The sequence below is a fragment of the Telopea speciosissima genome, chromosome 1 (genome assembly GCF_018873765.1).
Source record: "Telopea speciosissima isolate NSW1024214 ecotype Mountain lineage chromosome 1, Tspe_v1, whole genome shotgun sequence".
Classification (NCBI taxonomy): Eukaryota; Viridiplantae; Streptophyta; class Magnoliopsida; order Proteales; family Proteaceae; genus Telopea; species Telopea speciosissima.
This window is the reverse complement of record NC_057916.1, coordinates 6,494,312-6,521,564: the sequence shown is the minus strand read 5'-3', so window position 1 is coordinate 6,521,564 and position 27,253 is coordinate 6,494,312. Positions and strand designations below refer to the sequence as shown.

Below are 27,253 nucleotides of genomic sequence, written 5' to 3'. Positions count from 1 at the left end.
AATCACATCTTTTGCTCTTTCCTTTTTAATCGTTTCAGGATTGAGAAATTAGAATATTAGATATCCAAATGCCAAACCATTCACAATAATCTACCAAGAGCAGTAAAAAAAAAATTATGGTGATAACAGAGCCAGTATAAAAGAAAAGGAATCATAAAAACATTTCTAAACAGTAAACCCAACCCCCCAATGGAGAACAGAGTCAAAGCATACCAGGAGCAGGGCCAGGGGCACCAGTTAATCCTACAAGAACAGAAAAGCCCAAATCATCAGTCAACATCAAACAGTGAAACAGCATTCTTTAAGACTCGAAAAAAAAAAAACAAAAAACAGGGGATTACAAAAGAGAGGGCAAAGAGATCAAGGCAACCTACCTCCACATTTGCTGATGGGAGGAGTAGAAACCCCACAAGCAGAAGGAAGATTGAGAGCTTTAGTCATGTTGAGTGCAATTCCAAATTGAGCACTGTTCTTGAAAGCTTCACAGAGACACTCGGCATTAATCTTCAAAACCGTCTTCAACCCAGAACAACAAGTTCCCTGCGGCTTCGTTTCTGTGCTTCCATTACTCACATATGAGAGACAATCTGCCATATTCAGTACAACGGTCGTACAGTCGACGGCCGGCGCTGGTGTATTTGCGGATTCTACTCCGGCAATAGCACAGATCACCAATACAGCAAAAACCAACCTCACTTTCCCCATTGTTAGAGAGACACCCCAAAGAAAGTACCAGAACAGAGAGAGTTCACAAAGGTGATGAACACGCAACTGCAACAGAGAAAGAGAGAGTATGAGAATGGGATTGGCGTTACTTCCGCTACATATATATAAAACAAAGATTGGGATTAGAGCAAAGAATCTTATTCTTAAGAAATAGAAAAGTTGGTTATTCGATTTGATCGAGTTTATGGAGTTTTCTGGATTTAAGGAATGGACAGAGTCCAACTTTAACTGAACACTAGAGTGGTTCGTCATTTTGCGCATCCAGTGCTTTCAGCTTCCTCCAGATGACTTACGCGTGTTGATTTCTTTCAGGTCTTCTTTAATGTACATATTTAGAATCTAGAAATGCCAATCCAATGGTGAAGAGATTGAGATTTAGAAGAGTATGTACACTGATATATCACATTATAACTCTTCTGATTCTATTGTTTGTTTGTAAAGCAAAATCACATTTTAATTGTAGACAAACTACAAGACCTAAAAAGAAAGCTCATCTCTTACCCAAAAATACAAGAAAACTCATCCATTTTTTTTATTAAAAAAAAAAAGGAAAGCTCATTAATCACCACCATTCACCAGCTAATTGATAGGCAACTTGATCACAAATCAAAGATCTTAATCTTGGGCTCACACCAAGCCAGCCTGGCTTACTCCAATTGGAGAAGTCTTTCCTCATTTCATATATGACTAAGTTTCTATAAATGGAAAGCCACCATCCTACGGTTCACAAATTCTTCCTAGGTTTTAGTATGTTTTCCCAAATACACTCTGATATCTTGGTGAATGGATTCTCATTCGTTTGGCTGAAGGAAAACTCGGTCCATTTATATATATGATATTTTTGAATTAGATCAATCTGAGCCGTTCATTTTCTTAATTTTTTTTAAATTATATTTTTTTTTTGTTTCTGTTCAAAATTGGGTACATGAGAGAAGGTATTTGATTGAATTAGACTCTGATATTTATAAAAGTAAATGTTTTTGGCATATTAAATGAAATATTTATCTTCCTTTTTTTATCAAAAAAAAATAGAAAAAATTAAATCTGAATATTTTACAATATTCCAATGAGGTAGAGAGCTGGGTTTGAACCTTTGAAATTTGAATGCCATTTTTTTTTTTCAATGAATGAGTTTGAAAGGGAATGAACTTTGAGGGAGGAGTCAATTTCATAACCGTCTTGTTACCAAAAAAAAAAACCTTTATTCCATTTAATGTAGATTTTGACCTGAAACGACTTCTGTTGAATTGAACCCATATTAAAGAGAGTGATTTAGTAACTTCCCACAATTAAAAGACTTTCAGTTGATCCGAAAATGAATATTTGACTAGAATTTATGAATTCTTTTTACCGTCATTGCCGGCCGACTAGATAATAGATATGCGTAGTATGTATGATCTATTTGCTCGGTTCCATCTTCCATGCGTGAAGTATGGAAAATTATCCTCTCAGATTCTCTTTCTGGTATAGTTACACTATCCGGGTGGGGTCCACTCCCCTTTTATTAGAGACACTAGAAAACTGTACTAGGCAGAGAACTTGAGAGGATAAAGATCTGCAGAAGTGTGGATCGACGTATGACGTGATCGACTGAAAATCGAATCACACCAAACTGAATGAAACCGATAAAAAATCATTGAGTATAAAATTATAAATAGACGAATTGATTATCCATTAATTTCAATATTAGTGAGAAACTTTCTACTTATAAAGGGGAATTGTTACAAATCGATGAGTATAGGGGTGTCAACGGGCCGGTTCAGGCCAATTTCAGTTCGGTGTGACTTTTATAGAAACCGAAACCAAACCATTAAGAAATATTAGGTTTCGGTGCGGTTTCGGTGCAGTTTGGTTTCGTGTCGATTTCGATTTATGATAACGGATTGATATCGGTTTGGATTCGGTTTGGTACCGGTTTTATATAACTAGTAAGGTCCGGTTAGTGCTAATTTTTCTTCTCTTTCTCTTTTAAGTACATAAAATATTTCAAATACAAAGCATCTTTGTATCCTATGTCCTATGGCCTATGGATACAATTGGTTGGGTAATCACTAACAAAGGATATGAGATAAAATGAGAAACTATCACAACACATTTAGGGGGCAATGGGGCATTAGGCATTTAGTGATTTACTCATTTATCAGGTTAGGTCGGTTCGGGCCTAACGGTTCGGGCTAGTCCAAACCAAACCAAACCGTTTGTCTTTATGGATCCACAAACTGAACCAAACCATTAAGAGTTCGATCCGGTGTGGTCCGGGTTCGTTCGGGCCGGTTTCACTGGTTCGGGTTGGGTATTGACACCCTTAGATGAGTATGAGATTATGAATAAGGAAATTGATCCGTAATAAGATTTGCAGTTTTTCCCTTACAATTAATGATAAATAATAGGAAAAATTATTTAGACACTCCTGTACTTTGGCCATTTTACTTATTCACCTTCACTTTTCAAATAATTACTTAAACACTCCTTACAGTTTATCATTTCTTTAAAATAGCCATGTCCGTTAGTCAATCACCGTTACAATGAGTTAAATATTTTTTAAATACCTAAACTACCCTTAAAGTGTAGTGAAATGACAGATTTACACCTCTTTTCCTCCTTTTTCTTCTTCTTCCTGCAACCCCAAAAATAAAAATAAAAAAGAAAAAAAAAAAAACCCAGCAGAATAGGAAGAAGATTAAGCCCGAAAGGTCAAATTGGCGCTTCGTTGACCTGCGTCTCCTCTTCACTGTCGAGCCAGAAAGGCCGATGCAAAGCTTCGTTGAGAAAACCATTGGAACCGTCACCCGAAATGGAGCCTACACCGCCTTGAAACACAACCGGAATTTCTAGGAAAAGAGAGGGAAAAGGAGAGAAAAAAAAAAGGGAAAAGGGAGAAAAGAAAGCAAGAAAGAATGGAAGGTTCTATGTTTTTTTGAAAAATTGAAAATAGTTCTGAGACGATGATGTCGGAGCTTCCCTGAGCCGGGAGAAGAAGAAGTAGCAGGCGCATTGCCCATCTTACATCTCCATCTTCTTTCTTTCTCTCTGAATCTCCTTCTCTTTTGATTCTCTTCATTTTGAAACCAGTAGCCGTGACCTCCTACTTCTGTTTCTTTCATTTAGGCCTCTGAAACCATCGTCCCTCTTCTCTGGATTCTACTCACCCAAAACCCATTCTATTCATCACTCCCAAAAGTCCATTTCCCTCTGATTTCCTAAAATCGACACCCAGATAACCCATTCTTCGCCAGTGACGGTGTTACTGCTTCCATTTCACCTCACTTTCCACCCGAGCATCGCTCTGTCAGTGGATCAATCGCTTCCTCAATTTCTCACTGCTTCCCCTCAATTAAAGCCGAAATTAAGAACTACTGTTCCGTCGATTGGATCGGAGAACACGAATGCATAAGAACAGAATAGGAAGAACCGTTTCTTGCTGGCAGTAATTAGACTAACATGGGGAAGGGCATGGATTGTGAACGCAAGAAGAGTGCCGCGTGTGAAACAAACTGAGGAGACGTGGCTAGACGGAGCCGGTGCCGGTGCGCCTCCGTCAACCCACCACCTGCCAAGCTTTTTCTCCGGCGACTGCAACCTCCCCTATTTGGGTTTTTTAGGGTTTTTCAATGTAAAGGGCAAGTGTGTAATTTACACTTAACAAGTTTCAATAGATATAGTTATAAGGGTAAATTAGACATTTCTATTGAAACACTAACAGCGGACTAATACGGTCAAGTTTCAGGAGATATCAAATAATTATTTGAAACATTGGTGATCGTAAGCTAAATGACCAGAGTATAGGGAGTGTCCAAATTATTTTCCCTAAATAATAATATAATTCATTGTAACAATGATTTTGTTACAACCCCATTAATTTCAATATTAGTTTTTTTCCCTTTACAATTTATTCCTCTTTCATGAAAATTCAAACTTCTCTACTCTTCTTGGTCTTGTGAAAAAAGACGTTGCAAGAGAGGGAGTGGGAGGTGCTAGCCCACCCTCTGCTCCCAGACAGAACATTTGCCCAGAAATTTGATTATAAAGAGTAATTCTTTCATTCGATACAAGGAAATCTTATCATTTAATTATAAAGAGTAGTTATATCAAGTGAAAACGTCCACCAAACAATCAAAAGGAAATTTACACTTTTATATGATAGTCAGGCAAAAATTTTCTTAGACCCATGCATATACACAACTTTTGGAATCTTGCAAATGTGAGTCCTCTTTTTTCTAAACGAATGGTGAATTAGTAAGGAATAACCAAGGCTTGGGAAATACCATGTTTTTCCTGTGTGGTGAACTGATGATACAATCAATTCGTGCTTGCCATTTTGACAGAAGCAGAGGTGACCACATCATCTATTTCATCGATGATGGCTGTGATACTTATACCAGAGAACATAGAAAAGGGGTTTATGAATTCTTTGCATTTAAAATGGTTGAGCAGACTATTGAAAGCCTTACACAGTAAGGAAAAGTTTAAGAAGTGGAGCACACTTTCTTTGCTGTACTTTCTTCTTGGTGAGTGTCAAGCAATCTTGATTATGAACCACCATATTCAATCAGCCAGAACTTCCCCTATCAAGAGAGATTAATGGTATCTATGATTCATGCATGTCTATCTTGACATGGAAGTAATGCACTGGACAATCGAAAAACAAGTCCTTACTGGTACCTTTCCAACTGGAAGCATAGATGTTCCATAACAACTTCTCAAGTCTACCTTCATTACTATAACCATTCGATAATTACCCTGGTGCAATGCAGCAATAGTGGGGAAAAACTGCAAATCTTATTTGTTTTGAGCTTTCCACCAGTACATCTCCTGTATACCCCGCTACCGGGCAGGATCTGCAAAAGGACCCATTACTGATGCCGACTTCCCCATTTCTTGTGCTCTTGAAGCTAAGAATTTTGCTATTTCCTGATAAACAAAAGATAGCAATCAAGTGATATTTACTTCAGGGTAAGAGAGAGAGAGAGAGAGAGAATTCATACCTTGATAATTAGCCTGGTGTGATGCAGCAACAATAGGGAAAACTGCAAATCTTATTTGTATTGACAGCATCAAATTAAAGAATAAAATGAAGATTGTATCACTCGGGGTAAAAGTTGGAATTCTGTTGTACAAAAGAAACAATAACAGTAACATCATCAAGCTTTCCACCAGTATCTCTTGTGTACCCAGCTGCCCGGGCAGCATCTGCAAAAGGACTCATTACTGATGCCGACTTCCCCACTTCTTGTGCTCTTGAAGCTAAGAATGCTGCTATTTCCTGATAAACAAAAGGTGGCAATTGAGTGATATTTACTTCCCTCCGGGGGAGGGGGGGGGGGAGAGAGAGAGAGAGAGAGAGAGAGAGAATCTACTAAGAGACAAGGAGATCCCCTCAGTTCAAGGATCAAGCTGAATGGATATTAAGCTCTTTTGAATGATAAACATGCCAGACAAAGACAAAAGATTGGTCCCTTGCAATTTTTAATCAGATAGATCCTTAAACCAAGGGAAGATTTTCATAGGACCCATCAAATGGTGGGTAATTAGGTAAACCCCCTACTACTACTACTCATTTGGGCCACATATTATCCGAGTGTCCAACCAAGCACACTTCTACATTTGTGAATGTATGTACTTTTTACCCATTCACCAGACCTTAGGTTTCAGACTTGCTTCCAATGATTTTGATACAATCGTTTTTATTTCTTGTTCATAAAGATTGTCAAAAAGCCCATCTGTTGCAGTGATGACTATGTCGCCCTCATCCAAATCAATTTTGTATCCCTGAAACAAGGAAACAATACAATGAATTACATGTGTTTCCTCTACAAATACATCCTATACCAAATTCTGATAAAGATGATGAACAAGTAGAGCTCCACAAAATCACTATGACCCTCTAAAAGGTTAGGGGAAATGAAGTCTTTAAAACAGCCAACCTCTATAAGCTCTGATGGATCATCCCCTCTTCCAATCTGCAATGGAAAATTGAATCCATAAACCATTGGAGAGGACCTTCTAAAAACAGAGCCATTTCTTATTATGATGAAACCAGAGTCCCCAATATTTGCCACATTGAGAGCCTGTTGAAAATTCCAATATCAGTAAGGTGAGTAAAACACACAGCATTAAACAAAGGGAGAGTTTTTGGGAAAGTAGCACGTAATTTGCTCAGTTTGAGTAATATATTTGGTCCAGAAGAACAAGGAATCCCAATGGGGTGTCTAGGACACTAAGTTTTCTTATTTCCAGGCACCTATGAATCATTATCCTGATAACGAATAGTGGTCATGTAAATAAGTAAACATTTCTAGATCGACAGATCAGAATCCTTTCAAAAAATTGAATTGAGTTCTTTTATTGGCTGAAGAACATTAGGTCAAAAGATGGTATGATTCTAACGGTCAGATTGTTCAACACAGAATTCATGCAAAAAAAGCCTTGCATAAGAATCAATGATAGAGTAGGAAGTATAGGAAAATTCAGAACTTGAACGAACTTGTTAATGGTAGAACAAGAGATGAAATAACCAGCAAATCCAGTATTAGAACTGTAGTTTCAGAATATGAGCAATAGAACAATCCACCCGGGCTTCACACCGCAAGGTGTTACAATTAGATCAGACACCAATCTACCTTGATTACACACAAGGGGTTCCTTGATCAAACACAAGAGGTCTTCAATTGAGAAGAAGATTAGCAAAAGTTTATAATTTATTGAAATTCTAGTACAATGCAGGACCACCTTACAAACTTATATAGAAGACTCAAAAACAAACTCCTACACTAAAAAGGAAAGAATTAACTCAATCCTTAACTACTAAGGTAACCTAAACTGACTAGGAAACTAAAATAACAAAGAAATAAAGACACTTAACTAACAAATCCCGTATGCCTAACCTATACCCATACTATAGGCCTATTACAATGAAAACCCATGGCACCAAAGGCCCAACACATATATATCCCAATCCAAATCTTATTTCCACTAAATATGCCTATTTAGGCCAACTTAAACACTTAAACAAAATAGAACTAACTTAAGACGGAAATGAAAAGACTAAATACAGTAGGCCGCGCTTGGCTGCCCTCTTTCGAATCTCCTGCAATAGACCTTCAGATCTGCATCATTTTTTAGCAAATCTATGGGAAAACTCTGTTGGCCTAAAACTTGAATATTCCACAACCTTTTGAGCTTAAATTGGAAAATCATATGAGCTATTGAAAAGAAGCCTTGGAGCAAAGGGGATCAATTGAGTTTTATCTTGTATATCCTAACATATTTGCAACAAAGTCTTTTTAGTAGTGCTTGAGGCAATCAACGACCCACCAACAACCTTAGCCATCAATCACATTGATAGTTTGAAGGGTAGACGTAGGACGGTATTGAGGTAATGTCGAACCACTATAAAGCTTGTGTGTGTACACTCTCTATTTCTCCATCTCCTCCATCTGTTTGAATTGTGTTTTGCTCACTAACATTTGATGGGAGTTTTGAGAAAACTCGAAAAGAATTTTGAAATTGGGATATTCTGCATTCTCTTGCGTTGCCTATACAATCCTACAGATCTGACCATCGATCCCTTTAAGATTTTAGGGCAATGTTGCCCTCTACTAGTAGGTCCTTCGATCCTACTTTCGTGTCCATTTGACACCAATTTTTGTTGCAATTAAAAATCACCCAAATTTGGGTTTCTGATAGTTCTCATCAAATCAGTGTTGAATTGTGAGTTGTGTACCCCCTAGTACTTTACTACATATCTTCAAGCTTGGAGACTTCTCATAAGTTGCATACACCTCTTTGGTTGAAAAAGTATCCTTGCTGCCCAGAAATGGTATTAACACATCTCTGTGTTGTGTCAATTGTGCATGATGGCTAATCCAAAATCTGCCTCGGACAATGTTAATGTCCAGATCACTACTATCAAACTCAACAGAGTTTCTAATCTTCTGTTATGGGCCCACGAAATTAAGGTTCACATTCATGCTAAAGGGAAGATGAAATATCTCATATCTAATCGGCCTTCTGTTGATTCCAAAGAACCTTCCTATGTCAAAGCCTATGAGGAGTGGATGTGTGAAAATGCCACTCTTCTCATATGATTGTGGAACAATATGGATCCAACTATTGCAACAAATGTCATGTTCCACAACACTGCAAAAAGGGATTTGGGATGACTGGAACGAAAGCTTCTCCCAAGAGAAGAATATGTCTCGTATTTATGATCTGGAAAAAAAAAGAAGAGCAACCCAGTGCACAAGGCTCCCGCTACTGCAGGGTCTGGGAGGGGCAAATATTTGCAGCCTTACCCCCTGCTTCGCAAGAGAGGTTGTTTCCAAGTTTTGAACCCTGGTTGCAATAGTGCAACTTAACAATTGCGCTAAGACTCGCCCAATATATTTGTGATCTATATGATAAAAAATTGAACTTCAAACGAGACGACTAGTCTTTGAATAGTACTTTAATGTGTTTAAGGGTATGTATAAGAAGCTCAATATTCATTAACCTCTCACTAGTGATCTGGAATAGTTGAAAATTCAACCCAAATTTCAAGTAGCTAAGTTTATGGCCGGATTAAATTCTGTTTATTAATCTATTAAGAGTCAGTTGCTTTCTGGGGAAAAGGTGCCTACACTAATTGAGACCTTTACCTGTCTTCGTCTGTCTTTAGCATATTACTACTCCTTCCAAAGCTGATACCTCACCCTCTCCTAAAGAAGGTTCTGCATTTGTTGCTAGTCATGGCCAAGGTTCTACCTTTTCTGGGAAAGGTCGTGGCCATGGTGGTCATAGTACAGGTGGGCAACAGATTGACCGATCCTCCAGATAGTGTTCCTTTTGTGGCAAATCCAATCATACAATTGAAACATGTTGGGCTAAACATTGCATCTTCATCTAGAGCTTCTTCATCAAGTTCTAAATCACCTAATTGTTTTGTCACCTTCTATCCCTCTTGCAAGAAATATAAGCAAAGGTTATGAACTTTTGACAAGAGAACAATTCTAACTTACCAGTCAAATGGTTAGAAGCACCAGAATCAATTATCCATGAAGTGGAAGTTGTGGTAATAAGGGATGGTGATGTACCCGTGTAGACCAGAAAGTAATGGCTGATGACTCAATATTTTAGAGACGTTTTAAGTAGTTAATTATAGTCTTCTAGAGACAGAACCTGGTGAAATAAGCTCCAAATGAAGATGCAATGGTGGTGTCGCCAAAAGACTTTTCAATATTCCCATTAGACACACGATATTATCTAATTGTTGAACCCACTCTTATCTACCATGTTTAGCCCAACATGTCTCAACTGTATGGTTGGGCTTGCCACAAAAGGAACATTGTCTGGAGGATCACTCAATCTATTGTCCACCTGTACTATAACCACTATGACTACGTCCTCCCCATGAGCCATGCCCTCTCTTAGAAAAGGTAGAACCTCAACCATGGCCAACAACAAATGTAGAATCTTCCTAGGAGAGGGTGAGGTGTTGGCTCTAGAATTAGTAACAATATGCTGAAAATGGGAAAATGTCTCATTTAGTGAAGGCACCTTCTCTCTAGCAAGCAACTGTTCTAAACAAGATTGATAATCAAAATTTAATCTGATCATAAACTTAGCAAGTTGAAATTCAGCTCGCTGAATTTCTAACTATTCCATTCCAGATTAGTAGTGAGAGATTGATGAATATTAAGCTCTTCACACATACTTCCAAGGTACTGTCATTTGCCAGCCTTTGCTTTAATGCCCAAGCAGTTTGCAAGGATTCTGGCAAGCCGACAACAACTTTAGCATGAAAATGTTGAAAAATCTCAAAGACATCGTCTTTGGGCATATGCCCACACTTTTTGATGCAAGAGCATCGGTTGTTAGGGATATTTTAGTTTGAATAAGGGTATATTTGACTTTTATTGAATGAAGGGCCTAAATCTCGTAGTAAAACATGCAACGAGTCAAGACGCATCAAGAACCACTTAGTTCTGAACTAAGTGAAGCGGTTACCTAATAACATCTTCGTTGTTGTAACTATCGACGAATACTGGCAATTCTCTTTATTGATGTGAACTTAAATGCAATGAAGTGCGCATTCAAAAACTTATCCCTCTGTTTGAATTTAAAATTTTTATCATATAAATCATACATACAGGACATTCTTTTCTTAGGAGAAGCTTTCCTTTAAGTCATCTCAAACCCATTTTGCAGTGTTGTGGATCATGACATTTGCTGCAACAGCAAGATCCATATTGTTCCATAACCCTATTAGAAGAGTATCAGTCTCATGCATCCACTCCTCATAAACTTTGACATCAAAAAGTTGTTTGGAATCAGCAGAAGACAATTCACATGTGAAATACTTCAGCTTCCCTTTAGCATGAATGTAAACCTTAACTGCCTGGACCCATAACAGATAATTAGAAACTCCATTGAGTTTGATAGTAGTGGTCTGGACATTAACAATGTCTGAGATAGATCTGAGATCAGCTATCATGCACAATAGACACAACAAAGAGACGTATCAATACTTCTAGGCAACAAGAATACTATTTTAACAAAAGAGGTATATGTAACTTCTAAGAAATCTCCAAATCTGGACATAGTAGTAGAAGGTACACAACCCACAACGCAACATTGATTTAATGAGAACCAACAGATCAGCAGCAAGCACAAACAAATCAGTACTTTGAAAAACCCAGATTTGGGTATTTTTAATTGCAGCAAAAAACTGGTGTCTAATGGACACAAAGTAGGAACGAATAACCTTCTTGTAAAGGGCGACAATGCCCTAAAATCTAATAGGGATCTGATGGTCAGATCCACAGCAATTTCAATAATTGATTCTGGAAAATTCTTCATATAACAGAGTACCGCATGGCCATGGAGAGATTTCTGATTTCAAAAAATCAGGGGCTCTGATCAGCTTCAAATTGGTATCGAATGGGCTTGCCAATAGGGTGAGTAAGGTCCTGAAATAAAAGAGGGATCAGCTGGCTGGATGCAAAGTAATTTCAGATCTCTATGCTTCCCAAAAATAATCCAGAACATAATGCAGCCAGTCTTTATATGCATAAAACTTGATTCTCATATGTGGATATCTCCTTAGAAAGCAAGATGAAGGTAGTAGATGCAAGGAGGCCCTAATTTATCTTCATATCAACATCAACTAGGGCCTTAGAATGTAGGTGACAATGTGACATAGGTTGCTGCAACCACAAGAACAATCCTTTGAGAGACCTATCAAACCAGAGTTGAAGGTGAAGACCGATTATAATTGCTCTGCTACCATGTAGCAAAAGAGAAACAAATAACCAGTCCACACACAAAGCTTGAAGAAGAAAAAAATAATTAATGGAAGGGAAGAAGAAGAGAAAACCTGAACCACGATAGAATCAGAATACCTCTATCGTGGTCCTCCTCTTTTACTTGTAACACCAGCAAATTGACTCTTAGTAGGAAACCTACCAAGAGTAAATGTCTAATTACAAAAAATGATAAAAGACAAAACAAACTCTAACTCTATGACTCAACATACACCACAAGGACACTCCCCATTCATGGCCAACTCACAACTAAACATCGTACCACAGGACAATAATACCCCTGTGGTACAAATCTTAACAATATATATATAAAAACAATTACATAAGAATCAGTCCAGCACTGTAAAAGAGTTCCCATTACGTAAGAATCAGTCCAGCAACGTAAAAGAGTTCCCTCTAAGCACATGTCTAGACAGGAGGTCTGCCATGTTATTGTTGGCTGTCTTTGGTTTCCATAGGAACGAGCAGTTACCTTTGAAGTTTGAACGAAACCTTACATGCCCAAGAACATGTGCAGAACTCCAACGACCCCCCCTGTCTGAGAATAACGCTTGAAATATAGTAGCCCAACCCCCCCCCGGTGGCCCCCAATACACACACAACACCACATGGGCTCGCCGGCTCGGGTTACCCAAGGATGGCCCATCAAAATTTAGTTTCACTAAACCAGCTGAAGGGAGAGACCAAAGCCCCAGCTAGCTAAACATGTTTCATATATTTCTTTCTTATCCTTTATTCCATAACACTGCCACCTCCTTGTCTCCTGTTTTAGCACCACATATTTAGATTCTCACTCATTCAAAGTGGAGAGAATCAATTTCCAAGGAGATGCACGCACTTGATAGAATTGACACCTCGAAGTTAGTGATCTTACCAAGGGGCAAAGCCAGTATATGGCCAGAACCTTTAATCAGCCATCCACCTAAATCCAGGTCCTAGTAGTTTGATGAACTACTGACAATCAATCAGATCAGACGCTGCCAGTATTAAATGGCCATGTCTTCATACTGATATCGTGACTACCTAGATCACCTTTAAGATCAAAGCCAGTATATGGCCAGAACCTTTAATCAGCCATCCTCCTAAATCCAGGTCCTAGTAGTTTGATGAACTACTGACAATCCATCAGATCAGACGCTGCCAGTATTAAATGGCCATGTCTTCATACTGATATCGTGACTACCTAGATCACCTTTAAGGGGGAAAAAAAAAAAGAAAGACTATGAGTACCTAAAATAACACCAATGCCCAAAAGATAAATAGGGTTCCGAGTCCAACCATCCAATGGTCAAGTCAAAAACTTCAGTAGTTCATTAGTGTATCAGAAAACAGGCATTCCATTGAGTATCTAAGAAATTATATTGATGAGTAACCTAATTAATTGAAAAGCTTCTACAAATTTACCATAACAATCATAGGTATGGGCAGAGTGAATAACTTCAGTGCATCTTCATGTCAGAACTCATAAGCAATATGATAATTAAATTTGCCATGTACGTCACTATTTAATTTCAAGAGCAAAATTTGTTGAATTGTATCATCATTCTAGCGAAGATTTCATTTTGAATGATGCACTTGGCCTGAAATATGTCCTCTGATTGACGCCATTCAAAATGAAGCCATCTGTGCATCCAATGGCAAGTCTGGCAATTTAATTTATCAAGCAGTCGGACTTCTGCAGATGGTTATCATGATGTTTAACAGTTATCCCAATATGCATCTGCTTATCAATGCATAAAGGTTCCATTTCTTGGATGAAATCTTACCTGACCATCAAAATAAGCAACCAAAACTGTAGACGAACCAAAGGAACGTGCTTCTGCAGCACTTTGAATAAGAATTTCTTCAGGTTTCATTAGTTGAGCTCCTTGAAATTCTGAAACCATCTTTGCGCAACCCTCCATTAGCTCACGGGCATAAAGTCCAGCATTAATACCTTAAGAGTACAAGACAAACCACAAAAGATTTAATCCTAACATGTGTTCACAGGTGGCATAGAAATCAGTTCTGCAAAGAACTGTAGACATGAAGATTGAATTCTCAAGTCTGATTATCCTACTACTATGATATGGGTTCATCTGATTTTATTCCGTAGAGCCCCCAGCACTAACAACTATATACCCACCACCATGGCCAAAGCTTTGTCCCAACCCCAAAGAATGGTTGGCCCCTGATTTCTTCTGCTATCTCTTGGGGATTGTGGAAAAAAAGATTAATTTGATGACAAAAAGAAAGATTGACCACGAATTTCCTCTGATATTCGTACCTTTATCATGCAATTGGCTCTTCATCCAAGGAGTTCCTGCTTGCTGCTATTGACAGAACCCCCTTGGCTTTCAATGGTGGAGTATCATGCATGACTAATCAGCACTAAACTCAAGGTTTATAGATGTATCATTGTAAAAATGGCACTAAACTAGTATTGGTAGTATATAGTACAACCTGATCAGTGTTGTCAAAATGTGAAAGGGACCCTATGCAATCAGGGTGGTAGGTTGGTATCCAGCCCGGCTACTTAACAGACCAAAGTTGACCCCAAGAGCTCCCAAACCCTAACGTAAGATATTTTAGCACAATTTTATGAAACAGGTGTTAGGCAACTGTCGCCCAGCCCTTGACCACCTGATTACCGAAGCAACACCTAAACTTTTCCTTGACCACAATGGAGCTGACAAATAGAACAGACATCACAAAAAAAAAAAAAACAAATTATTAGTACTCTATACACAGCAAAAATAACATGTCATTATAAAAGTAGTACCTTTCAGTGACCACTGACCAACTCCATCAGCTACACCTAACCAATTATGTGTGACAAAAAAAGCATCCTCTCCACCTGTCAATGCCTGCCATTATTATTCTATGAAAAACTTATCTCAATGTCTTATTTATGCAGAGGAACTAGCTAAAACCTAAATTTCAAAAGTCAATTACATATTGGATAATAATAGTGAAGTGATTCGTCGATACTAGATTAACAGACTTAACATGTAATTAGAATTTGAATAACTAACATGTCCTCACTTTGCTGAAACTTCTAAATCTACACTACCTTTTAAGAAAAAATTAAAGCACCAAAATTTAAAGTCAACAACCCTCAGGCTAAAGAATGAAAACAATAAGGTTTTTAGGATTAATAAGGCATAATTTCTATAGCACAAGACTTTTTTTTTTTTTTTCCATATATCTATAGCACAAGACTAGCATTATTGGAAAGAGAATATCTGAGTGAGTGAAGTTCAAACAGAAGCAACCTAGGATATCAGAACATTAAAAAACCTAAGAAAAAAAAATGTCTCTAACTGCGTAGTCAAGAGGAAATCTTTTGACCGCACACCTAATTGAGGCAGAATAAAGCTTTGAAAATCCAATGGGCAATAAAAAAGAACAGACAGCTGGAAATACAAGGGAAATAAGCAAATATGGGGGAGGGTATATAATTGAATTTGAAACTTTAAAAATGGTCAATCCATACATTTCCTAGATATCCAATGGTTAGATTTGCCATCACACTAGATCTGACGTCCAGAGTCCAGAAAGACCATTGCAAGGAGAAGCTCTCTCTTTTTTTTCTCCCCTGGATAAACCAGTGCAAGGAGTGATTTTCAGTTCAGTACACATCTTCCTCAATGGATAGGAAAATAGACGTATGATGCATTCCATGAAAATTCTCCGAGTGATTTCAATCTGAAACTATCAGGAGATACAACTAATGCAGAAAAAGCAAGTCGAACAACTCTCAGGAACAACAGAGAAGTGATAATTATAATGAAGAATACGATAAACTCCATGGAGATCAAAGTTGTAAACATATGTTTAGTAATATTCATGGGCCAGTAAATAAAACCATCCAGAACCTTCTTCATAGTTTGGTCAAATCACTGAAAAACTTATAAAAAAACTTAGCTCAAAAGGGTTCAAAATTTTTTTTAAATAATATAAGCATGTAATTCTATTTCATCAAAATAGGTGACAAACAAAAAAAAAAGAATATGGTTAATGGTTGAGTCACCTTGGAAGGATGTGGCAACATTGCAGCACCTGAAGAAAGGAAAAGTCCCTCTGTTGAGCTCGCCATCTCCCTATGTTATAAATAATTCAGATTCAATTAATCAAATAAGAAAAGAGATAGCTTTCTTTTATTTGTATATCTAGTTTTCAACAGGAAGTAGTCTGAAACCTAACGGAATATGAAATTTATTAAGAGTAAGTACTAGACAATAGTCATACTGCAAGAATTTCTTGCGCAACTGAACCAAATCCAAACCTAACAGTATCGCTGTTATGGGATATAGACATTCAGACATGCTTGGTGCCACATGTTAGGGGCACCGAAACAACCTAGGCCGTGCAGGAGAGAGAGAGAGAACCATACCTACAGTGGCTAACGGAAGGAGATGAAACCCCACATGCAGAAGGAAGAGTGAGAGGCTTAGTCGTGTTGAGTGCAACCCCAAACTGAGAACTGTCGGCAGCCGACGCCGGTGTATATGCGGATTCCACTGCAACAGCACACAACACCAAAACACCAAAAACTAACCACTTTTTCCCCATTGTTAAGACTCACCCCAAGGAAACTAACAGGACAGAGAGAGAGAGTGGACGATGCAGAGAAGGGCTGTTTTAGGAATATGATTTAAGAGGGTAATGTTGCGTTGATATTCCCAATTATAAATTGTAAAAACCCAAAAAAAAAAATAATAATAATAATTTGTCAAATACGTCAGCCATGGTTGCAATGAAACTCGGTCCTATATCGTTTCCTTTTATATTGTATATTAATAGAAAATTATCACCACCACCCCTGGGTTACGTCATTATTTTAATATAACTGCACTAAAGTATGCAAATATCAACTTTACCTTTTATTAATTATTAAGTAGTGATGTTAGCAGTTTAATTTTTTCTAAATGGCAATGTTGTCTTTGTTATGACATGAAATGTAGATGTTTTTGTAATCAATTTGGTTGGTTTATATTTTTCTGGTTGGTTCTTGTCTGATTAAACAATCAAGGCCCCAATATGACACTTAATTTTAAGAATAGGAACGGATGAGAAAACAAAGGTAAACTCCCACATATTGTGGAATATTACATCATATGACATAAACATGAGATAGAACATTAAATTTATCATGTTGATTAATAAGATCTATTTATCTATCTATTTTGCTGGTTGAAGTCTAAGATCAGTCCAATCAATTATTAAATGTGTCAAGCTCAAGCACTGATCGAAAAATAATGGATGTTCTTGGTGCAAGGTAGTGGCCAATGGTCGCCTGATCGGACCAACTGACTATAACCCAATATTTTATAGCCTGATTTACCTGTTTAAGCCCATTAAGTTCGATTATAGACCATTTATGACCTGTTTAAGGACCATTTATAACCCAATTAGTCAATTAACCTGATAATAGCCCAATGACCTTGAGATCGATTATGGATCAATAACTGACCAACTGCATAGAAACATGTTCAAGCGGTTCGAGGCCCGATTATCCAAACGGGTGGAAACAATGCCTCCTTAAATTGGTGAAAATCAATTAGGCTTGACCGGTTGACAGTCCTACCTCCATGCATGCCCATCCTTCTTTTTTTTTCCCCTGTGGGTTTGGAAAATTATCTCCTCCAATTCTTGCCCAGCCTAGTTCTGCAATCCCTCTAATAAGGGGGGTGAAACCCATCCGAGGAGAATGTTAGGACAAGGGGTATGATGGTCATTGCGTCCCCCTAATACGGAACTGGGCCGGGGCGGGCCGGGAATTTCAATTTCCAACGCTATAGTTTTAATATGGTTTCTATATAGCCATAGGCATATGGTAAAGTTGCTAAAACTTTTTTTGTTTTTGTTTTTTTTGGGTAGAAAAACATGCTAAAACTTGACATGCAAGAAGAAGGAGACTGTGTAAGATCTACCTGTCTAGATATTCGTCCCTAGTTGAACCAACTTAAAAATCCGCTCCCGCCTTTTAATAAGTATTTTCGGGTGTCTGAACTGAATGATAAGAGACTGACGTTAACAGAGATCCTGATTCGTCTTATGCTGCTGTGCCTTTTCCCTTCCATTCTCTCTATTGTCTTCGCCCCATTAAAAACCTTCCCAACATATACTCATCTCTAGCTCTCTCCATTTCCTGCTCTGTTAAAGGTACTGTCTCTTTCTCATTCACTCTTGGTTTTAGGCTTTTAGCTTACTTAATTTTCAGGCTTTCTTTTTTGATGATGGTTTCTTTTGTGTTGTTAAATCTCCTTTTAGACATAAACTTCTTTCCAACTGTAGTGTAGATGATACTTGTTTTGCTGATTTATGGCTCATAAACTTCTTTTCTTCGAGGATTCTTTACTTTTGCCTCTAATTTTACTGGTTCTTCGTTTCTGGTTCTTTTTAATGAAAAATCCTATGAAGTTGTTAACGTTGACCTGTGAATTGCTTCCTTTCTCTGTACACACACTCTCGAGGGAAAAAGAGTGGCAGGGTATAGATTGTATCAAGATTGATTCCACTGGCTATACTAAGTCCTTTTCCCTTTCAGTTTTGTTTAAGTTCCCTTTGGAGATCCCTATGGTTGTAAGTTTCTGTAAGTGAGCGTGTGATTGGTTTTCTTGTATTCAGTGTAAAAGCTAATACCGGATAAGATATCTGAATTCAATCTTCGGAATCTTATTTGATTGGAATGGTATGTTTTGATAACAGAGTCACAGCCTTAACATTGTGACATATCAGTTAAACTTGAAGATCATCTTCTGAACAACAGGGAGTTCAGCAGTCAGCACTACCTGAACCAGATTTATTTTTCTCCCATCAGATCGGCTAACAAGGTACTGTTTCCTGAGTTTCGGAACACTATATGCTCTATTTTAGAGGGAGTATTCAGATTATAAGAGAGAGTTTCAGCAGTCAGCTTTGTAAATTCAGATCATGGAAGAAGGTTTCCTGATCAGCAGTCAGCTTTGTAAATTCAGATTATGGAAGAAGGTTTCCTGATCAGCAGTCAGCTTTGAATATTTAGATTATTGAAGAAGGTTTCCTGAGAGAGAGAGAGAGAGAGAGAGAGAGAGAGAGCTCAAATTGCTTATTCTTAGATGTAGTTGCAGAATGATCATTTTGTTTTAATCTGGATATTGGATAAATAGAGAGTTCTTTTTCTTTTCCATTACTGCAGGGAAAATTTTCAGGTTAAAATGCCGAGCAATGATGAATCACTGCTACCACTGCTAGCCAAGGCTAAGCCAGAAGAGGATGTTAAAAGAACATACTTTGACGTGCTGGGTCTTTGCTGCTCATCTGAGGTTCCTATGATTGAAAACATTATGAAGCCACTTTATGGAGTCAAGGAGGTCTCAGTGATCGCTCCTACAAAAACAGTCATTGTTGTCCATGACAACCTCATCATCTCTCAAACTGAAATCGGTAAATCCTTTTTCTCGGTTCTCTATTGGACACTCTTCTGTGATTATAATATCCAAAAATCAAAATTTAACCAGAAGCATGATTAGACAGTCCGATGCTTGGAGGTTATATCCCATTTGGAAGCAGAGAATTAGTAGTTCATAAAATGCATCCCTCTAGAACCAATAGGGAGAAACTGTTGAATGCAATATGCATTTGTAATACTCCTCTGTTTAAAACCCTAACTCTTCCTACAGAAGGGCACGAATAAGGCACCTACTGTGGTAGTTTTCTTTCTATATTGTTATAGCATGAATTGGGAAGTTCTGAAAATTTTTTATTTTTTGATGGACAAAAATAATCTTGCCTCATTAATTTGAAATTTATGCAATAACTATCGCTCAGAGATGTTCTACAGTACCAAAACATAAGTTTTCCAGTGGCAGATTAAATATCCTTGTCAGTTGCTATTGGACCCACTGCTTCAATTTGTGTATAATTTTTTATTTACTTATTTGTTTCCTATCATCTGTCAGTTACTGTGCTGAATCGAGTGGGCCTAGAAGCAAATGTTCGAGCATATGGTCAACAAAAGTACCAGATGAAATGGCCGAGCCCATATACAGTTGCCTGTGGTGGTTTACTCCTAGTGTCATCTTTTAAATTCCTTTTCCAGCCACTTCAATGGGTTGCCCTTGTGGCCGTTGTAGTGGGTCTCCCTCCAGTAGCATCGAAAGCCATTGCTGCAATACGGAGCTTCACTATTGACGTCAACATTCTAATGTGGATAGCAGGTAATTTAACTCTTTCAAAGCATAATTTTTTATAAAAGGACAGCATTTTTTGCCATTTTCAACAATGTTTTGGGAATTCTATAAAATTTAGAGCTTATATAGCATTATCTGATTTTATAGATATTGTAAAGAAAAAATTTATGATTCTAAACTAATTATCTTAATTCAGATACTTCATCTAAAACTTTTATTTTATAGTCCATTCAATCTTGACTCCAACGAAGGATGTTTTGGGGCTTTTGGATTCATTAAATCAAAATGGAAAAATTTCATCACTTAACTGTTAGTTTTCACTCGATCTGCAATGTCTAACCTTAAAAGGACATAGAGACTTGTAGCAATACCAGTCTTCAGTCCCTACTGTTAAGCAAAAGTTTTTACTAGTCAATAGTTCATGTCTGATGTTTCTCCAAATAATGGGCATGGACCATCCAAATGGAATTAAAAAGGAGAGAAAGAAGTGGGAATTGGATAAGGGTCCAACATATATCTTGAACCTATATCCATCTAATGTTGTGTCAGACATGCAACTTTTGGTAGAATGAAGGGTTCAAGTATCTCCTAGGTAGGATTCACATTTGTGCCTGTCCCTTTGCCCCCTTAAACACAAGTTATTGAATGGGGACCATGATTCTACTCACTTGAGTAATTTGGTATCTCACAAGGTAGGATTGAGAAGATATCATCTATTAAATAGCTTTTAGACCAATTTACTCTTAATACAGTTTCATTAAAAAAATTTCACATAAATTATTTGTAGTTCAATTCTTCGTTATATGGTTTTGAATTGTTATTGGATTTGATGTTTTGCAGCTGGTGGATCAATCGCTTTAGGAGATTATTGGGAGGCAGCTACCATTGTCTTCCTATTCACCATTGCAGAGTGGCTTGAATCAATAGCTAGTCATAAGGTCTACTCTCTCTGTCTATCTGTGCTTCTTTTTTTTATATTAATGATGTTTCTTAATGGTCAAGCTAGAGATCAACTTGACCTTTCTTCTGTAAGTGAGTTGGGTATTTAACTTTTAGGACTCAACAAGCAAAGGATTCTTTGCAGAACCTATAAGGATGTTACTTTTTTTTTGGGTGGTTACTCTTTTTAAAGGTCAAAATTCCTCTTACAAAGATTAGTCTTGCATTGGAATTTGTGAAGCTGGGAAAACCTTTGCATTAGCTATTGCAAATGACCCAAATGCAAATACTTCTATTACCCAAGTCGTTCATCACCCATGGAGGATTCTTTTGCAATTGGTTGTGACTCAAATCGGTTGTTACGCAAAGGGGCCATTGCCTAGATCAATGGTAAAAATTTCAGGTTGCCAGGGCATATGCCCGAGTTCGAGTCTTGAGAGCAGCCACTTTGCGCAAAAAAAAATGCCAAAGGTTAGGATTCAACCAAACTTACCCCTCCTAGGACCCCGCATAGGCGGGACCAGCACTGAGTAGTGGCCCTTTTTTACTGTTCCCAAATATCCATTAGTTTTTAGAGCTTCTCATTTGGTTTTCTGCATTTCTATGCCATATTTAATTAAAATAGGAAAGCAGACAAAACTGTAACTGAAAATAAAGGAAGAACTAATCCTTCCTGAATATCAAATTTTTTATTTTATTTTGTCTTACAGGCTACTGCAGCCATGTCCTCTTTGTTGAGCATGGCCCCACAGAAAGCTGTCCTAGCTGATAGTGGACTTGTTGTTGATGCCAAAGATGTGAAGGTGAATACAATTCTTGCAGTCAAGACTGGGGAAGTAATTCCAATTGATGGAATTGTTGCTGAAGGGATGTGTGAAGTGGACGAAAAGACTTTGACAGGAGAATCCTTTCCTGTTACCAAGCAAAAACAATCTAGTGTTTTGGCTGGTAGCATAAACCTAAATGGTAACATCTTATATATACTTTTCTTAGTTTATTTCATATGTTTTTTGTTCCGCAAGTTTTTTAGCAAGTTTAAACTAAGAGATGAAGAGAGTGATCAACTTACAAAATTTCTGAACCTTCTTAGGTTATATAACTATGAGAACCACTGCATTAGCTGAAGATTGTGTTGTATCTAAAATGGCAAAGCTAGTAGAAGAGGCCCAAAGCAACAAATCTAAAACAGAGAGGCTCGTAGATGATTTTGCCAAGTACTACACACCAGGTTAGTCAGTTCTGACTGTAATTTACTCAATCATTATTCAGGTAATTGCATCCTATTGAGTATATACGTGAATTTAGGATCCAGAGGCCCTTGTTAAGTCTGTTTCCTTGGTTCATGTTGCAGCCATTGTGTTAATAGCGATCATTATTCCAGTGGTTGCTGCTGTATTAAGATTTCATAACCTAGATCACTGGTTCCATTTAGCGCTGGTTGTTCTAGTATGTGCTTGCCCATGTGCACTTATCCTTTCGACACCGGTCGCAACTTTCAGCGCACTGACGGAGGCGACAACAAATGGACTTCTATTCAAGGGAGGTGATTATCTTGAAAGTCTTGCTAAAATAAAGATCGTGGCTTTTGACAAGACAGGAACGATAACAAGAGGAGAGTTTGTGGTAACAGATTTCCAATCTATTTGTCATGATGTTAGCCTGAACATGTTGCTCTACTGGTAAATTCCTAGTCCTACATGAGAGTTTTTCCTATGAATAAATTCCAATTCTGATCAAATATATCAAACTCTGAAAAAACCATTTATTAGCCGACATTATAATGTATTCTGGGCCATCTTTTACTAAATATTGTATCATCTCAAGTGCTCTCTTGGATTACATTTATATCTCTCACCCATTGGTTAGCCTGTTTATTGTCCTCGCCAAAATGTCCAAAAACTGTTTTAACTAAACCATAGTTTAAACACTCCACAAGGTAATGTGTAGCCTGGGGTTTGCCAAGCCAACTACGTGGCTTGGCAAAACTAGGGTAAACTCGAGCAATCTGGCCGAGTCATTGCGGTCTTTTTTTGGGAGTGTTGATTATTTGATTCTTTGCATTTGTGTCAAGTTGAGTTCTATGATTTGAGAACACTGGTCCAAAACTAATGTCTGAAAACTGATCCTCTCAGGGAGTGGCGCAGTCTTGTCCGTCCGACTTGCAGGCTCACCTGGCTAATCTAGTAATGAACTAATGACTACCATCCTCAAATTCAAAGATTTAATTTTTGACTCAGTTCAGTGCTTGGACAGGATACTTTCACTATTTGGATTGGTTGGACCAGCTAATGCAATGGTTAAACCAGTTTAGAGGTATACCCAGGTCAGGATCAGCCCAGTCTTTATAATCCTGATAATTAGTTGGTGCATTTGGGTTTCAAAACAATGGAATTATCATTTTGGTCAAAAGGGTAGGATGATACTTTGAGCTAAGCAAGGAGAAATGCTGTAGTTCTTTGCAAGAGCATTATTAATCACATAAAGAAAATAATACTTTGAGGAAAATTAAATGACAGTTTCTTGGAAGTGAAGCGTGATTACGTTCCATGTATTTCATTAAAATAAAATTATGACAACACTATCAGAGGCCTCCAACCCCTGCCCCGGGAGGGGAGTAAAGGAGATCAACCAGACAATCAGCTTTGAACAGTTGACATTTCCTCTCTATCTATTTTAACAGCCGAAAATTAATTTGTGGAGTTTCCAAGGCTGTGCCTGGTGGTACTCCTTGTTATTTTTATCATTTTTTTCTCCTCTGATATTAGCTTGGCTTTAGGAAAACATATTGGTGTTTTTTGTTGTTGTTGTTGGAGCATTTCCTATGGAATTAATTGCTGAATATAGTGATCATAGCCTATTGTATCAGATGTTTGAATTTCACTGATCACGAACTGGGGGAACTGCAGGTCTTAATCCTTTTGAGACATGACAACTTACTGGGTTTCCAGATTTGTGTATCTTATTTCTCAAGACCTTAGGCACTCCCAGTTAAAATAGTTCTTGCTGAAAACTCACCTTAATTGCAATCTCAAAAGAATAAGTATTGGGAAGAAGAAGAAAGGGAAATGAACTCCAGTGTGCATTACTGATATATTTTTTTTTGTATTTTTGAAGGGTTTCAAGCATTGAGAGTAAGTCGAGTCATCCAATGGCATCTGCTCTTATTGACTTTGCACGGGCTAATTTTGTTGAACCAAAACCGGAGAATGTTACAGAATTCCAAAATTTTCCTGGGGAAGGGATTTTTGGACAAATTGATGGGGAAAACATATTTGTTGGAAATAGAAGAATTTCAACGAGAGCAGGTTGCAGAACGGGTAAAAAATTTCAATCCTTATTCCTTAAGTTTTAAACCTTACTACTAAAATTCCCAGTTGCATTTCGTGCGATTCAAATAGCACATTTTTTTTTTTGATAATTTTACTGACATTTTCAAAATTTATCCATAATAATTTTATTGCTCTTATAACTATTTTTTACTTTTTAGTCCACTTTAAAGATTGGAATTCTGGCCTATTTGTATTTTAGAATAAGCAAAAAGAGATGCTAAGGGTTAAAATGGATTTCATGAGGTTTTGATCCTCTTCTGTCATGTATAATTCTAAGAAGCTTAGTCCTTGAGATTTTTCAGTTTCAGCAGAAGAAAGTGATGCTAAGGGAGGAGCAACAATTGGATACATATATTCAGGAATGAATTTGATAGGAACCTTCAGCCTGGCTGATGCCTGTAGATCAGGGGTTGCAGATGCAATCTCAGAGTTGAAATCAATGGGGATTAGAACTGTGATGCTTACAGGAGATAGCCATGCAGCAGCCATTCATGCACAAGCACAGGTGCGCATCCTTCACATACTTAAATGTAGGACTTTAATTGGGTGCATTGACCTGCTGACGCATTGAATGCAGCCATGTCTGGTTATATCTTGTTATAAATTTTGAGTACCATAGATGTGGTCTAGATCTAGGTTGGGTCATTGGGTTCCAATTGTTAGGTTATTACTGATTAAGTGTAACTTAACATGTGCACACTTCTGAAATCATGATTTTCATGGACTGTCTTGGAATGTCAACAGCCAGGTTTTGATGATTGTGCTATCACCATGCACCATGTTCTCTAAAAAGCTGTTAGAGTTGTTCCACAGAATATTCTCTCTCTCTCTCTGTTTCTCTCATTTATTTAAAACTGATATTTGTGCTCTATAAGTTAGGGGAGATCAACCCATGCTTTTCACTTGTGCAGCTAAGCAATGCTATACAGGTAGTTCATGCTGAACTCCTCCCTGAAGACAAGGCAAGGATTGTTGAAAGCCTGAAGAAGGAACAACCAACTGCAATGATCGGAGATGGCATAAATGATGCCCCAGCATTAGCCACTGCTGACATTGGTATCTCAATGGGCATCTCTGGCTCAGCACTTGCAACAGAGACAGGGCATGTGACACTTATGTCCAATAATATTCAAAAAATACCCCAAGCTATTTGGCTAGCAAGAAAAACTCGTCGGAAAATAATTGAGAATGTTTCACTATCAATCATCAGTAAGGTTGCTGTTATTTCACTAGCAATTGCTGGTCATCCAATTCTGTGGGCAGCCGTATTGGCAGATGTTGGTACATGCTTAATCGTTGTACTAAATAGCATGCTCCTTTTAAGAGGAACCACTAGTATAATTTCATTCTGCACATCTAATAAACAAAGTTCAAGTGTTAGTTGTGGGCAGGTCACACATGGAGGGGAGAGATCAAATAATTTACCTGCTTCATGTTGCCGTCCAGCTCCTGTTTTCTGTTCATCACCATTTGCATCTGAGGGTTCCAAACAAAGCTCATATGGTGGTTGTGAAGGTCACACACAGAGGATGGAGAGATCAAACAATTTATCTGTGCCCTGTTTTTCTTCATCTACTGTTCTTGATAAGTGTTGCTCAACTGCAGAACCATCATCTGTGAATTGTGAGGATAGTGACGGACATATGGCATCTGTGAGTTCTTCCATGTGTTCATCTGTACTTTCATGTGGATTGAACAACCCTTCAAGTTGTTCAGAATCATGCAAGCAAACAGGGGATGTTAGGATAGCCCTTTGATTGCCATTACTTCCGGAACTACCTGTTTATGATTCTTTGGAACATTGTTGTCAAGTTATGGAACATGGAAATTGTGATGGCTCACAAAGGAGGGAGTCAAGCACAACTTCTGAAACTTTCAGTGATTGTCTCATCAAGGGTAAGTAGAATCTCAGTGACTTGGATACAACATGCAATGCAGCAACTGAAGGTTCATCGAGTGTTGCAGATGCTTGTAAAAATTCAGAAATGAGAGAGGTTGTTGAGTGTTGCAAGGTCGAATGTGGTAGAAAACAAGGGTCTCTGGGAGTTAGTTCAAGAGTCTTAAAAGAGATTGTCACTGAGTAAAAGTGCCTTGAGTGTTCAATCAAATGATTACTGGCAGATGGATCTATGCAGGAGTTGAGAATAATCAGGTATGGTTGTGGCTTAAACTTTTCTGAGTTGGGGTAACAATTGAACTGTTATCTGTTATCTCTTTCTATTTGTTGGAGCCAGTTTGAACTTTGAACTTTCTGTAGTTGCTATTCTGGTATAAGAAATGTTTAGGATGGCAGAAGAAAAGAGATCAGACTATATAGTTTTGGGCCTTTTGGCTAGTTACTTGGTGTTTTTATTGTCAGCCTATTTTTATTTTTTTTGTATAGTCAGAATGCAATTTATCAGAATGAGCTGGTAAATAACTTGTCTATGGAAAATAATGACAAAGAACCATATGGTGTAATTAAATGAGTTTTTTCAATATCTCTGGACCCAAGGAGGGAATAAATGTTTTTGAGAGCTGCATATTTAGGTTTTATATGCATATTTTTATGTTTGTGAATTTTTGCAAGAAAAGGGAAAACCTTTCCCTTGATATCTTTGTTCAACAAACTGATACTTTTAAGAAAGGTGAATGGTTGGTTGGATATCCATTGTATATTCTCCTAATGGATCTTTGTAGTGGAAGGTCTTCAGGTATTAATGGATAATTTTTTGAATTTGAAAAGCGATAGAAGCACAAGCAGATGTCATTATATGTGATTAAAAAAAAATCCAAGTAGAAAGGAAATGAAAAGATTCCAGTG

The 27,253-nt window shown here is 37.7% G+C and overlaps 3 protein-coding genes across 6 annotated transcripts; 1 reads left to right on the top strand and 2 right to left on the bottom strand.

Moving 5' to 3' along the window:
• Positions 1–359: 359 nt before the first annotated feature.
• LOC122642185 (non-specific lipid transfer protein GPI-anchored 31-like) lies at positions 360–750 on the bottom strand. The gene has a single exon (XM_043835617.1). The coding sequence runs from the start codon at positions 703–705 to the stop codon at positions 361–363; it is 345 nt and encodes a 114-aa protein (XP_043691552.1). The 5' UTR covers positions 706–750; the 3' UTR covers position 360.
• A 4,996-nt stretch (positions 751–5,746) lies between these two features.
• Positions 5,747–16,580, bottom strand: LOC122648577 (probable protein phosphatase 2C BIPP2C1). The gene is made up of 7 exons (XM_043841792.1): positions 16,402–16,580; positions 16,039–16,108; positions 14,788–14,872; positions 13,793–13,962; positions 6,651–6,794; positions 6,367–6,495; positions 5,747–5,989 (listed from the first exon to the last, which is right to left on the bottom strand). The coding sequence occupies exons 1-7, from the start codon at positions 16,578–16,580 to the stop codon at positions 5,810–5,812; spliced, it is 957 nt and encodes a 318-aa protein (XP_043697727.1). The 3' UTR covers positions 5,747–5,809.
• A 1,474-nt stretch (positions 16,581–18,054) lies between these two features.
• On the top strand, positions 18,055–26,539 carry LOC122641840 (putative inactive cadmium/zinc-transporting ATPase HMA3). Of its 4 annotated transcripts, none has more exons than XM_043835155.1 (10): positions 18,055–18,173; positions 19,189–19,436; positions 19,952–20,209; positions 21,023–21,120; positions 21,832–22,087; positions 22,212–22,349; positions 22,473–22,800; positions 24,236–24,438; positions 24,753–24,955; positions 25,362–26,539. In XM_043835155.1, exons 2-10 carry the CDS (start codon positions 19,208–19,210, stop codon positions 26,205–26,207), a joined length of 2,559 nt encoding a protein of 852 aa, XP_043691090.1. In that variant the 5' UTR covers positions 18,055–18,173; positions 19,189–19,207; the 3' UTR covers positions 26,208–26,539. The 4 variants fall into 4 exon arrangements, with proteins under 4 accessions (XP_043691090.1, XP_043691107.1, XP_043691100.1 ...); XM_043835172.1 differs by lacking the exon at positions 18,055–18,173 and adding an exon at positions 18,639–18,844 and having other exon boundaries at positions 24,762–24,955; XM_043835165.1 differs by lacking the exon at positions 18,055–18,173 and adding an exon at positions 18,639–18,844 and having other exon boundaries at positions 24,759–24,955.
• Positions 26,540–27,253: the final 714 nt, after the last annotated feature.